A 13,566-nucleotide genomic window follows, 5' to 3' on the forward strand; every position below is an offset into this window, starting at 1 on the left:
GAGGGGGTGATGATAAGGCCCAGTTCTGACCTTCTGTGGTCTTGATTCTCCCCCTTTCCCCCAAGGACTCTGTCTTTGACTCAAACCTCTCCCCGGGTTTGATGACCCTGAAAACAGAATTCTTCCAATTCTTCCAATTCCAAATGGATAAGTATGACTTGAGAAACCAGAGATGGAACCAAGAAAGTGAGACAGACACAAGACAAGGAGTGTGGTTATAATGAGCTCAAAGCCTGTGCCGGTCTGGTCTGTGAAAGATTAGAGGTCACTGGCTAGGTGGACGTCAGGGAGGCCACTCTGCTCGTGGCATCACTAGTGGCTCCAGGCACATCTCTGGGTTGCGAGTAGCCCCCTGGCCCTGGGGCTGGGCTCTGCCTGGGGCCCAGGTGTCAATCGCTACTACGGTGTCGGGGTCTCTGAGGGGCCCCGTCTTGAGGATCACACAGGCATGTGCAGCTCATTGTACTCATCTTGGCCGTCCTCATCAAAATTTGGTTCAGCATCTTCCGAGTCCAGCTGCAGAAGGGAGCAGAAGGTTGGGAGAGATGGAGAAGCAGGCTCATTCCCTCCGGATCCCCAGTTCCTCCTCTACCAGCAGCCCTCACTGCTCCCAGCCCTTTCATGGCCCTCACTGTCTGCAGGGACCATGACCCCAAGCTGAGGCATTTCCCTTGGCCAATACCTTCAGGTCACCCCCCCAGACATTTGGCCTTTCCTAATAATACTATTAATAATGTTAGCAGCAACCACATAGGGAGATCTTTCCTAAGGTCACTTCTAGTTGCTACGGTACCTTTGTACACCATGTTTGAGAGGGATGAACTGCAAAAAGATGTTTGCCTCTAGCTAGCAAAAACAGGGCTCAGGCTGGATTTGGGCTCCACGCCACCCACACTCATCCCTTGGCTGGGTGCTTTGGTTCAGGGCACAACTGGCACAGCTGTCTGCAACAGCCCTGTGCTTAGTCTTGCACCAAATCATCATACTACTGCATTACCTGGATTAGTTTTTAATCCTTCCACAGTCCTCTAAAGTAGAATCTATTGTCAGCCCCATTACAGATGAAAATGAGATTTCAGAAGGTTAGATAACTTGCCTATGGTCACACAATAAGCAGGTTGCCCAGCAGAGATCAGAACCCAGTGCGCATCTGCCCTGATACTGCCGCCCCGAGCCACCATCCCTTACCGCCTGCAGCTCCCTGTCCTTGAAGAACCGGGGCAGAAGGCAATGCCTCAGAGGCACCGTGAGCAGCAGCAGGAAGGGAAAGGCCAGTGAGGCCGCCGTGGACTTGACCACCCAGAGCAGTGCGATGCAGCCCAGCTGGATGCAGGTGAACAGGTGCATCCGCCACGTCTTCACCTGGGGGGACGGCCATGGGCCTCACCACACAGCTCCCCAGCCTGCTCCCACCCACATCTTTGGGCACTTGGCTCCCCAAGTCCCAAGTTATCCTTCATATTCATCCTGCCCTCTCCAGCCCAGGGATTCCTCTGGATCCTCTTCCCATCACCCCATTCCCCATCTGCACACCGCCATGCTTCCTGGCCCTACCTTGGTCACGTAGGGCTGTTCGGGATGGTGTTTTGCCGGCATGAGGATGAGCAACAGACGCTGGGACAGCTGGATACCGGACAGCGACGTGACCCCCATATACAGGAAAATCCCAAAGAGCACGGCCAATGGAATCCGGCGCAGCACAGCCCCCATGACGATGGACAGGCCTGGAGGAGGTGACACAGACGTACCTGACCCCTTGGACAGCCCCCGTAAGGATGGACAGGACTGGTGATGACATGGACCCATCTGGCCAATCAGTTTGGCCTCATCACCATGCACAAGAGAACACAGAGCAGGATGGAGAACCAGGAAAGGGCTCAGGGAATGTCAGAAGGCAGGCTTGGGGGTCAGAGGAAGGGATAGACCTGACACACTTGCAGATTCAGAAGAGACCTGAGCCAAGCCTGGGATAGAGAGAGGATTTAAGGCCACAGGGTACAAGAAGTCAGGACTGTAGGGACAGGCTGGGCTCTCACCCACAAGGCTGGCGATGAGCACCCCGGTGACCCGCTGCTCCCGGACCTCCTGAATCTGGGGTTTTTCGCCAGGTGCAATGGCCGTGCGCATCACCGTCAACGCATTGACATGCGTGACTGAGCGGACAGTGGCAGCCGTCAGCCAGGGCAACCCAAACAGCCCACAGAGCCCACCCAGGGAGCCAATCAGAAGCAGGTCCAGGTGGAAGCCCGAGCCTTTGAGCAGCCTCCGCGCCTTCTGGCTGACGATGAGCCTGCAGGGAGTAGGAGGGAGTGGGGGAGCGGCTGGTCCGCAGGCCAGCAGCAGGGACAGCACGCGCACAGCACCTGGGCCGGTGGCGGAAGGATGCACAGACAGCAGTTCTCCCCAGGACCCGCCAGCTTCCTCTTTCAAGTTCGCAAATTGAAGTTCTCACATTAAAACAAATTAGAGCCAAATTCTCATACTGTGAATATTTAAAGCACCACAAAAACCAGATGCCAGATCTCATCACGTTATTGTGGTTTAACCAAAATGAGAACATACCGCAAGAGTGTTCTGAGGACTGTCAAGTGCCACCCTGCAAACAGTGGCAGCGACAGACAGGCAGCATGTCAAACCATCAAACCACACCCTTGCCCCAAATCCCACTGCTCCCTCCTCCTCCATCCCTACCAGCTCGACACACACTCCCTTCTTCAAGGCCTGCCACAAGCATCCTCCCACCCAGCACCCCAGCTGATAACAAGGTCCCTGCCTTAACCCTGACACCCAGCCAAAGAGCCCAAGAGGCTGGCCCATCCCGCCCCCACCTCCTCCCCCAGTCCTCTCACGCTGTGATCTGTGTCTCCATGAAGATCAGGATGAGGACCAGGAGGGCAGGGACAGCGGCTGCCACCATCATCCAGGGCGGGAAAGGACGAGCACTGCCCAGGGGCGGGATGAACCACGTGCGCTTATGGGGCGAGGTCACCGAGAGCCCTGTGGGTACCGTCAGCTTCTGCGTGGCAGGAAGGAAGACAGGGCTCAGGGACACAGCCTCCCTGTGCTAGGAAACCCACACAGCAGCTGCTCCCAACAAGCTGTGTCCCCAATACCAGGACTCTGGGGAAGTGGGTTGTGAACAGGTTTGGGGGATATTAGTTCTGCATCCTCCAAACGTCACTGCCCCTCCAAGGGCCCAGTAGAGGGAAGGAAATGAAGTATATTCTCCTAGGCCCCAGGGCTGCAGGAGATCCCTTGCGGGAAGACCTGTCATTCTGCCCCCAGCCCCACACCTGCATCTCCTGAATTCTTCACTCAGATCACACACGGCTCAGACCCCCTGGGTAGCCCTCAGCAGGACCACATGGTTGCTTCTGAAACCCCAGCCCCACCCAGGCCCCAGCCAGTGTGGCCACTGGACAACAACAACGAGAGCTGGGCTCCAACCCTGACCTTGACCCTGCGGGCAATGGAAGAGTGTCCTGGTCTCCCTCTCCTGGCCCTGAGGTGAGAACCAGCTGCCACGGGAGTCAGGTGCACTCACCTGCGTGTAGGTGTCTGTAATGGAGAAATCAACCAGGACCATCACCAGAATGGAGATGGGGATGCCAAAGTCCCCGATGATGCGGCGAGCCTTGAGAGAGGCCAGGCCAGGGGAGGAAGCAGAAGGCGGGTGAAGTTCAGCAGAATAACGGGGGGGCTTCGGACCCCCGGCCCTTCCTGGGTCCAAGCCAGAGCCAGCAGTCCCCCACCTGTCCCTCTAAACCCCACCCGGTGACGGCCCAGCCCAGCCCAGGAGGGCATTCCCTCCTCGATGAAACTTCTCTGAGGCAGGAGCGAGAAGACACCGGGGACGAGGGCTGCGCAGCCTCGATTTGGGCCCCTGCGAGGAGGGGTGCAGCCTCTCTGGAGCAGAGCCTGGCAATGACAGCAGGAATTGAGGGGGTCCCAAAGGGGTGCCACACCCAGCAGCCACGCACCTTGCCACCCAGAAAGCGGCTGTTCCTGAACTTGCGCAGGAAGAAGGCAATGAAGAAGGTCCCAAGCATGAGGATGAGGGACAGCAGAGCCGTATTGGGCCGGTTCCTCGGGCCGGGTGGGCCCTCGGTGGGGGGCAGGGCGCTCCCATTCAGCTCCAGACCCGTCTCCAATGCCCGCTCTAGGGCCCCCTCAGGGGGGTAGAATGGCAGCAGCGGGTGCTCTGTGAATACCTGTGTGTGGACAAGAACACCTTATCACTCACGTGGGTAGGTAACCTGATTTCATCACCATCAGTTCACCTGGGAGGGAGAGGGAGGCCCCTCACACACCTGAACAGGCAACAGTGACACAGACATCCAGCCACATCTGGTAACCCAGGGACAAACAGCTCCTTAGCACTGACAGAGCCGCCACTCCATCACATACCTGTGCAGGTGAATCCTCACTGATGAGCCTCCAGCCAGTTGCCTGGAGCCTTAAACTGGCACCCTCTGGGTCTGACTCCCTCCCCTTCAGCTCTGACCTAGCCCAGGGTGTCCCCAACCCCACATACACACACCCACACCCAACAAAGCTCCCTCCTTTGTCCCCTTTGTCCCCAATGCCCCGTACCCCACTCCCATGCTCTCCTCCCCTGAGCACTGCCCAGCCCCCATCTCCGCCCACCCCCAAGAGCTCTCTGGACCTCCACCTTGTAGAGCTTGTGGAAGGTCTCATAGATGAAAATGAGCGAGATGAGAAAGGCGAAGATCTCCTGGGTGAAAGGCGAGATATAGCGAACCAGGAAGCTGCCTTCGGCAGCCACCAGGGCAAGAACGAAGACCACCAGCCAGAGGCCAACCCACACCCGGCCAGTGAGGTACTCCAGGTCCTGGGCTCGGCAGAACTAGAAGCAGAGAGGAAGGGGTGGTTGCCACCGGTGGTCTGCCCTGGACGTCAGTGCCCCATGCGATGGGCAGGGCGTGAGCTCTGAGGGAGAGGCAGGAAAGACCACAGGGACCCATCACCTGGGCAAGGAAGGGCACAGGACGGGAGGGATGGAGCAGGGCAGCCCCTGGGGAGGGGCAGGGCAGGGCTTCACCTTGAAGAAGGCTTCTTCAAAGACAAGGAGTGGCCCAGAGAAGCCGACCACAAGCAGCGGCTGGGCCCCCAGCAGAGAGAAGAGGACGCCAAGCACAGCCGTGGACACGATCAGCTCGGACACACCCATCAGCCCCTCGGTCTTCTCTCCTGGGGCAGGCGAGGGTCAGCGGGATGGCCCTAGCCTGGCTCTCTCTACCTGCCCCTCCTTCTCATCCAGCTTATACTAAACTGGAGAACCCCATGAGAGTAGAGTGGTCCCCCAGAGCAATAGACAGGGTCTCCTCCGCCCTAGCCTGGCTCTCTCTACCTGCCCCTCCTTCTCATCCAGCTTATCCTAAACTGGAGAACCCCATGAGAGTAGAGTGGTCCCCCAGAGCAATAGACAGGGTCTCCTCCCCACCCCATCCCTTCCATCCCTCTCTCCACTAGCCCCCCAAGGTGATCACAGGATCCCCCAACCCTCATACTTCTCCCACTCCCTCCCATTTTACAGCCCCACAAAAGTGTGATCACTGGGATCCCCGGACCCAACAACTCCCTTAGGTGGTTCCTACTAACAATCAGACCCCTAAGGTGATCACTGGGACACCCTGACCCAGAAACCCTGCTGGTGACATTGGGAGTGGGAGACCACCCCATCCCTCCACCTCACCTAGCAGCCCCCCAAAGGTGATGGCAGGGCTGAGGGCTGCGAAGTAGATGAAGAGCACGGCGGCCACGCACTGGGAGTGCAGGGCATCTCGCAGGTCGCTGGGGTAGCGTGGGTACCGGCGCTTCACATCCCGGACTAGCCCCCCAAACACCGAGCCTGTCCGCAGCAGGGGGTCGTCTTCAGGGGTCACCTCGGAGCCCCCCAACTCCAAAGCCAGCTCTGGGGGAACAAGGGGCTGCTGGAACACAGACCACTCCCTCCTGCTTGAAGGCCCCCAGTCGGCCCTTTCCAGCCTGGGACACACACAGAGACTTGGGGTCAGGATGTGAAGACAGCACAAAAGGCTCAGGGAGTCAGGACAGGGGTAAGGTCACGGCCTATGGCCCTGGGATGGGAAAGTGTATGTGCTGGGGGGACTCAGCCCCCAAGGATCTCACCTTTCCCAGGGGCCACGTAGCCTCCCCGGGTGGTCATCTCGACTTTGGTCTGTTCACGCTCCCGCCGCTTCCTCAGCAGCTCGCGCTGGAAGGCAGCCACGGAGCGCAGCAGGTCGCGGCCCTCCACCTCGGACGGAGGGATCACAATGCTGCCGTCCAGGAACTCGCTAATGGCGCTCAGGAGGTCCTGCCGGTCGTCCGCCTGGTAGGCAGCCTCATGAAACAGCTGGGGGTGATGGGAGAGCCATGGCTCTCAGGGACGGGCCGGGGGAGTCCGTGGGAGGAAGACTTCAGGGAGGAGGTGTTGGGCCACAAAGTAGAGGCAGGGTCCAGCCATATGCACAGGTCCAGTCCAGCGGTATTGGGTGTCAAAATATTCACACACGTCCCTGCTGGCTGCTGCCCTGAACTAATCTCCAGTGCCCTCTATTCCACTAGGAGCCTCCCAACTTTTCCACATGCAGCAACTAAAGGGGTAAAAGCTGGCATAGCAGGAGCCTCCAGAACCATTCTGGTTGGACACTGCCCACACTCTATAGGCTGATAAATATTCTGAGCATCATCCCTGGCTAGAGTACCCTCCTGTCCAAGCCTAGAAGAAGTCACAGCAAAGACCAGCACATTCAGCCCTCCTGTTCAAGTCTCATGTCACAACCAAAGCTTTGGGGTATGGGCTATGTCACCACACCTCCCACAGCCCCAGCCCAGGGTTCCCTTTTCTACCCTGGACCAACAGCTTCCCCCAACACCCTCCAGAGGAGGAGACTGTATGGGCACCACTGTGGGCAATGAGAAAGACAGGGAACAGGTCTAGAGAGCCCAGTCTGGGGGTGTAGGGCCCACCTTGTCAGACATGAGGGTGGCAATGGAGCGCCCGAGCTCATGATAGTCGGTGCTGGTGTGGCTGGGCCCCAGCATCACGAAGAGAAAGCGCACTGGCACAGGGACCTCAAGGACAGATTCCAAGAGCACAGCCTCGCTCAGTCGCACAAAGGCTGCAGCTGGTTGCTCCAAGAAAGGCACACAGCCTGGGGGAAGAATAGGGCGCACGGTGCTGGGCAAAGGGGATCAGACAAAGCAGGCTCTGGAGGGGCTATCTGGGTCTATCATGTACAGTTGAGAGGTTGTGCACTGCACAAAGAAGCACTATTCACTTAAATATTTATATATTTATTACAATTTACCAACAGATGGAAATTAAGGGTATTAAAGAAGGATTGCTTTTTTCTAATTGGTCTGAAATGGCAGAAAACTGGACAAGAAGCAGGCAGGGTGGTTGGGGAAGAAAGGACTGGGGATAAAACAAGCTGTGAGGAAGAGCAGAGACAAGGGGGGGGCCTGGCTGGAGGCAGAAGAGGCAGCCTCCAGCCACAGCTCAGACAAGCAGGCCACCGGTGGAGGCACACACACTCGCGACCCAGCCCCCAACGCCCGGTTCTCCTCACCCACAAGCACAACGGTGGCCTCAGCATCTTCCGGGATCTTCTCCAGCAGCTTCAGGCTTTTCCCCCGGTGACCGTCTCCCCCAGGCATATGGTGGGGCTTCTGAGGACGCAGAACTGGAATAGGGCTGGGACCCAGACCGGAGGCCATGGCAGGCCCACCCATCCCTTGCTCTAGCCCTGGTTCTGGGCCCTGCTTTCTCCCTTCCAGGCTGGGGAGGGAGTTAGTATTGGGGGCCCACATCGGGAGGGGACCAACCTGGGATCTGGACCCCTCCCCTAAGCCTCCCACTACCAGCTCAGCCTTATCTTGCTGTTTAAATGGCTCCTGTGGGTCTGCCACATCAACCCATTTAAACCTCCTGTGTCTCCAGGGCAGGGAGCCCTCGAGCACATCTCCTATAGACCCCCCCACATGCCTAACACGGTGTCAGGCATCCAACCTTCCTGACCTGCTAAACGAAGTCATCAACAACCTCAATTGAAAACTGGATGCCCTCTCAGTCCCCCAGCCCAGGCTGGAGCAAGGCCACGGACCTCCTTGGCGTCGGGGTCGTGTGGCCAGAGCAGGGCTGGCTCCCCCAGGTCATCAGCCATGGTAGGCACCGCACCATCAGGGCCATGGCTGGGGGTTGGGTGATGATTCCCCAGAACTGAGTTCACGCTGGAGTTCGATGGGTTTCGGGGAAAGAAGCCACTGTCCTTGTCATCGTTGGGATGGCTGGGGATTGGGGGTGGAGGGGAGAGATGGGTTAGGAGGAGAGGCTCGTGGTGAACTGAGGTCATAAGGAGGTACGAAATTGAGGGTCAGGGCCTCCACCCTTCTGCCTCAGTGTAAAAAAAAATGTCCTGATGGTCAGAGCTGTCGACAGATGGAAGAACAAGCTCCCTGACACTTGAGGAATTCAAGCAGGGGCTGGGAGTCATTTGGAAGAATCTGTGCCCCTGGAAAGGCAGCTGAACCCCACAGGCCCTCCCCGGCACCCCACCCCGGCACCTGTGTTTCAACAGCAGTGTACGCAGGACGCTGGCCCTGTCCTCCGGCCGGATCTGGTCGGACACAATCATGGTCTCCACCACAAGGTGTGCAATGCCTGGCAGAGTGGTTTGCTCCAGGTCCAGGAGGGCCGCTCCTAGGGGCACAGTTAGGGGAGGGGCACAGTCCCGTCAGATAGGAAAAACCTCCCCCCTACACTGCCTTGCTCCCCAAGGACAGGCCAACATGCTGGCTGAGCCAAGTGCCCAACACAGCCAGGGGACACACAGTTGCATACCACGGCCAGGGAGAGGGTGTGTACACGGAACGAGAGCGAGGGCATGGGCCTCCCCACCAAGGAGGGGGAAGGCATTTGTTAATCTACCACACACGGACTGAACGCCTACTATGTGCCAGCTACCATACCAGGCACCGACACACAGCCCTGCCCCTCAGAGCTTACGCTCAGGAAATTGGACTTCTCAGCCCCCCAGGTGGCATCCAGATCTGGCCTGGGCCCAGGACTCCCAACAGTAGTCCCAGGGAGCTGGGCAGCCTGGCACAGACAGAGCTCCATGGTCATGAAGAAGGCACATAGCTCCAGACCAGGCCCGAGGGTCCCTACCGTGGGCGATGGTCCTCCTGAGCTCCAGAAGACTGCGGAAGGACAGCGAGGCCACGTGGGGCTTCCCCCAGCGCTCCGTCTCCTCCTCCACGTCCTCCTCAAACTTGATCCAGCGGGCCGTCTCCCGCCAGTGGGGCTCCTGGCCGCGGTCCAGCATCAGCTCGTTCAGCTCCACGAACACCTGGGGTGGGCACCAAGGGTGAGGGCCTGGGGGCAGCCAGTGGGGACAGGCCAGCATGGGAGACGCTGCAACAGGGCAAGGCAGGGGGAAGGGAGAGGAAGTCTCCGGGGCAGAGGGGGACAAGGAAGCCACAGGCCCACCCCCTTGGGGTCCTGTACCTCGTGAGGCCTCCGGTCCAGCTTCTTCTTCTTCTTCTTCCTGCGCAGGATGGGGGCCAGGCCGCTGGGGCTGCCCCTCCCACCCTGTGTCCGGGACGGCTTCTTCACTAAGTGCCGCCGCACACCAGGGTTGTCCTCCAGCCGGTGACCTGCAGAGAACGTGGGCCTGGCATTCTCAAGGGTCCAGCCCAGGGCCTCAGGGTCACTCCAGCCCCTTGCTCTACCCAAGCAGTCTACTTGTTGGGCCCACAGTCACCGAGGGGCCATGCTGATGGGATCACTTAATCCAACATGGCCATTTCATTGATAAGAAAACTGAAGCCCAGAAAGCGGAAAGGACTAGCCCAAAGTCACATAGGGGACCACCGCCAAGCCACAGTGAAAAGGCAGACCCCAACTCAGTCCACAGCCCCAGTTAGACCCTCTAGCCCCTGCTATGGCCACTGCCTCTCCCTCTAGGACCCATGGCTGACCCCAGCCCCCCAGGCACTGAGCCCCAACACCTTCCCTATGCCTTCTCTCGACATCCCAGCAGACTCAGATGGGGCTTCTCTCCCTTCCTCCCACCTGCCCCTTCCCAGGCCAGAAGCTGGAGAAAGGCCAGCAGCCCCGTTACTCACAAGCTGGTGACCCTGCCATAGGGCTCAACTGGCCCCGGATGGGCTCCCACAGGCCACAGTCCTCAAAGTCCAGCACAAACATCTCTAAGTCCTCTGAGGCCAGAGATTCTTGAGGGCTGGGGGTTGGAGCCTGCCCAGGGCCCTGGGCCTCAGCACCCCCAAACCCAGGGCTCAGTGCCCCATTGGGCTCTGTGACCTCCTCCAGTAGGCTCGTCATTCTGCCTGGCTGCTCTGATGGCTAAGGTCTCAGCCCCTGCTCCCTCCTAGATCCCCGGCTCTCCAAACAGATAGGAGTGGTCTTTGTCCAGTGCGAGCCAGAGGTGGCGAGGCCTCCCGAACCTGACTCCCCACGTCCCCAAACCTGCTCCCTGCCGCTTCTAGCCCCCAGCTTGAGTCTGTAAACACGCCCTCCCCGGCCCCCCCATCCCGCTACTGCTGCTGCTGCCATCGGATTGTTCCTGTCCCTGTCCTCAGGCCCTGGCAACTTTCCATGACGTATTGAGCTCAAAGCCCTACCCTTCCCCCCCACCCACCCACACACAGTGGTACTGAGGAGGAGGAGGACGGGATCAGTGATGCCCCTGGCCTGGGCACAGAGCCCTGTGGGTGATGACAGGTGGCACAGTAACCAGGGCACTGATAAGATAGAAGGAATGTGCCGAGATCACAGCCAGGCCTGCCCAAGGGTGGTGGGATGGGGGTGAGGGCAGCCCTGACACAGGGAGAAGCCAGGGCCTGGCAGAGTGGCTCAGACTCAGGGGCCTGGTTTGAAGGGGATTAAAGAGCGAGGGGATAAAAAGAGTTTGCCCTGAGAAGAGGGACCTGGTGGGAGGGGAGACATAATAATGTCTTTAAACATCATGTGTAAGAGGGGCTGCCTTATTCTGGGGATGACTTAGAGGGCAGAATCAGGACTGAAGGGCAGAGGTGTCAGGAAGGGAAATCTCAGCTCTGGCAATCAGAAAGGTGGCTTGGGGAGGTAGTGAGCTCCCTGTCACTAGCCACATTCCAGCAGACAGGAATACTGCAGAGTGGACTCAGCCTGGGTGGGGGAGAACACAGCCTCTCCAAGGTCCCTCGCAGGCTGGGAGCCCATGGGAGTGGGCTGTGGGGCTGGCACAGTGTCACTCACTCTTCATGTCGTCCAGGTCTGCAGAGCCCAGCATCTGGGCCTCCGCCTCATCAGTGGGCACCTGCTGCTCCGGACCACCCGGGTTGCCCAGGGCACTGCCTGGGCACAGTCGCTCCCGCAGGTCATAACTAGCCGATGGGCTCCAGGGCCGGCTCTTATCCCCAGCAACTCGAGGGGCCCGGGCCCGGGGGCTGGTAGAGCTGAGGAGGCAACACAGCAGCCTTAGACTTGACAGGACCAGGTTAGTGGGTTCCTTTACCTTCCCCCAGCTTGAGACAGGCCTGAGCACTAGACACAGGCCCCTGTGGGCAGAAAAGGGAGCTCACCTGGGGGGCCCTCTCCCCATCTCGTTGCCTCCTCTCCTGCTCGTCCTCCTTCCCCCTCTCCTCTCCTCCTCTCTGATTCTCTGAGGCCAGAGCTGGGGATACTCCTCAGGGTCAGGAAGGAGGTGACTGTCAGGAGCCTTAGATCCTACGTCTCTGGGCTGGGTCCCGCTGAGTGGGGGCTGGGGCCAGTACCTGACGGAGTGCTGGGGGCTCTTGTCGGAACGTGTGCACACCAAGGGCAGGGGCTTGGTGAAGGCCGCCCTTCCCGAGAGGCTTGGACTGTCATCATCACTTCCAATGGAGAACTGCAGACAAACACAATGTGCCCGGGCCCCTGCCTCAACTTACCACTCGGCCCCCAACCCCCCGCCCCAGCCTTACCCAGGCCCCCCTACCATGTCCCCCTCCCCTGGTTCTGCACCCCTCCCTGACCAGTCACCCCTCCTTCAAGGGGCAGACCTACCTTTGCTTTCTGCGGGGACGCCGAGGATGGGGGCTCCGCAGGTTCTGTCTCAGACTCCCCTTCCTCTTCCTCCTCTTCCTCCTCCTCCTCCTCCATTCCAGCTCCCCCCTCCTCCTGGATGGGAGGGGTCCCCTCAGAGGGGGGAGCAGAGGTTTTCTCCTTCTTCCTCTTCCTCCCGGTGTGCCGGGCAGAGGTGGAAGGCAACCGCCGCAGCTTGTGGGGTGGAGGCAGGCGCGCAGAGAGCGGGTGGTGGGTATGGTGGGATGTGTGCCGGTGAACTGGGGGTGCAGGAGAGCAGGTTGAGTCCCCAAAGCAGAGAGGGGCCCCTCCCGCCCGAAGGGCACGCACCTTATTCTAACTCAAGGTCTTAAACAAGGGTACCCTAGTCCTTCCTCCAGAGCCGGGCTCCCCCCACCACCTGTGTCCGTGTTCCTGTCATTGATGAGGCCTGGTAGAGTGGGGGGAGAGGAGTGATGGAGAGGGACGGTCACAAAAGGGAGATTGGTGGGGAGGACGTAATACAGGAAGGAAGAGAAAGGCTGAGGGGGGAGGCGAGCGGGGCCAAAGGGGAAGATGAAGGTCACCGCGGGAGGCCTCAGGCCCATCTCCCTACACCTCCCCTGGTCTGGGGTCCAGCTCCCCTGGCAGGTGAACAGGCGATGGATGAGGGAGGCAGGATGACTTAACATGGCATGGTGGCCCAGCACAGAGTCCAGCACAGGATGGCACTGGGTGACCGAGCCAGAGGTGAGCGCAGTGATGTTGGTGATGAAGGTGATGGTGGTGAAGGCGGCCACGCTAGGGGTCCCCAGACTACCCACACTCAAAGTCCCGCTCGCTGTAGCTGCGGCTGGGCTTCTCAGGGTCCCAGGCCGGGGGCTTGCTGATGAGGTCCCCAAACCTGCTCACAGCCAAGGTCTTGCCCAAGTCATCGTCCTCCTCCATATCTGGACTCAGAAAGGGCTCCTCCAAGGGCACCCGGACCTGAAGGCCCAGACAGCCTCTCCTAAGGACTCCTGACCCATGGCCCCACGCCCACCCCCAACTCCAAGCCTTGGTTGGGGGTGGCGAGCCCAGCAGGCTCCACCTTCAACAGCCCCTCCCCCAGCGTCCGAGGCCTGGGTCAGCAGCCCAGAAAGCACCGTCTCCAGGCTCCCAGGGCTTGGGAGGAGAGGGGGCTACCGATCCGAAAAATACCAAAAGACCCCCCCTTTCTCCACACCCCCCAGGCCAGCTCCATCCCTGGATCCGGGGGTCCCAGGGTCAGCCGGAGGACGTCCCTCCCGCTCCTCCGCCCCTGCCCCCGCGCGCATCAGTCACCTGGGGTAAGGGGGAGGCGCCCCCGGGCGGCGGGATCACTCCGTTGGCCATGGCCGGCGAGGTGGCTTGGAAGGCTGTCGCTCACCAAGGGACCCGAGACCGGGCTGAGAAGAAGGGGGCGCTGCGGGGACCTACAGGGGAGCCCTGGGGGAGGAGGACGGGGTCAGGAC

The 13,566-nt window shown here is 59.8% G+C and overlaps 1 protein-coding gene across 2 annotated transcripts; it reads right to left on the bottom strand.

Annotated features, from left to right (window-relative positions):
- Positions 1–198: 198 nt before the first annotated feature.
- On the bottom strand, positions 199–13,552 carry SLC4A3 (solute carrier family 4 (anion exchanger), member 3). Of its 2 annotated transcripts, XM_008580473.1 has the most exons (22): positions 13,397–13,552; positions 12,898–13,060; positions 12,077–12,354; positions 11,806–11,918; positions 11,288–11,487; positions 9,536–9,684; positions 9,197–9,377; positions 8,593–8,728; positions 8,133–8,316; positions 7,599–7,698; positions 6,997–7,181; positions 6,154–6,379; positions 5,717–5,935; positions 5,063–5,211; positions 4,673–4,867; positions 3,981–4,211; positions 3,545–3,634; positions 2,850–3,016; positions 2,037–2,290; positions 1,555–1,724; positions 1,189–1,362; positions 199–516 (listed from the first exon to the last, which is right to left on the bottom strand). In XM_008580473.1, the coding sequence occupies exons 1-22, from the start codon at positions 13,445–13,447 to the stop codon at positions 439–441; spliced, it is 3,693 nt and encodes a 1,230-aa protein (XP_008578695.1). In that variant the 5' UTR covers positions 13,448–13,552; the 3' UTR covers positions 199–438. The 2 variants fall into 2 exon arrangements, with proteins under 2 accessions (XP_008578695.1, XP_008578696.1); XM_008580474.1 differs by lacking the exon at positions 1,189–1,362 and having other exon boundaries at positions 13,397–13,509.
- Positions 13,553–13,566: the final 14 nt, after the last annotated feature.

Source organism: Galeopterus variegatus, unplaced genomic scaffold, assembly GCF_000696425.1.
Source record: "Galeopterus variegatus unplaced genomic scaffold, G_variegatus-3.0.2 Scaffold2108, whole genome shotgun sequence".
NCBI lineage: Eukaryota > Metazoa > Chordata > Mammalia > Dermoptera > Cynocephalidae > Galeopterus > Galeopterus variegatus.

What these genes read in the sequence shown, in the direction of transcription:
- SLC4A3 (XM_008580473.1), bottom strand. Translation starts at nt 13,447, where the DNA reads ATGGCCAACGGAGTGATCCCGCCGCCCGGGGGCGCCTCCCCCTTACCC. An exon ending in ACGACCCCGACGCCAAGGAG is followed by an intron (nt 7,699 to 8,132) that starts GTCCGTGGCCTT and finishes CTGCGTCCTCAG; the next exon opens with AAGCCCCACCATATGCCTGG. An exon ending in AACAGCCCTACGTGACCAAG is followed by an intron (nt 1,363 to 1,554) that starts GTAGGGCCAGGA and finishes CCGTCCCCCCAG; the next exon opens with GTGAAGACGTGGCGGATGCA.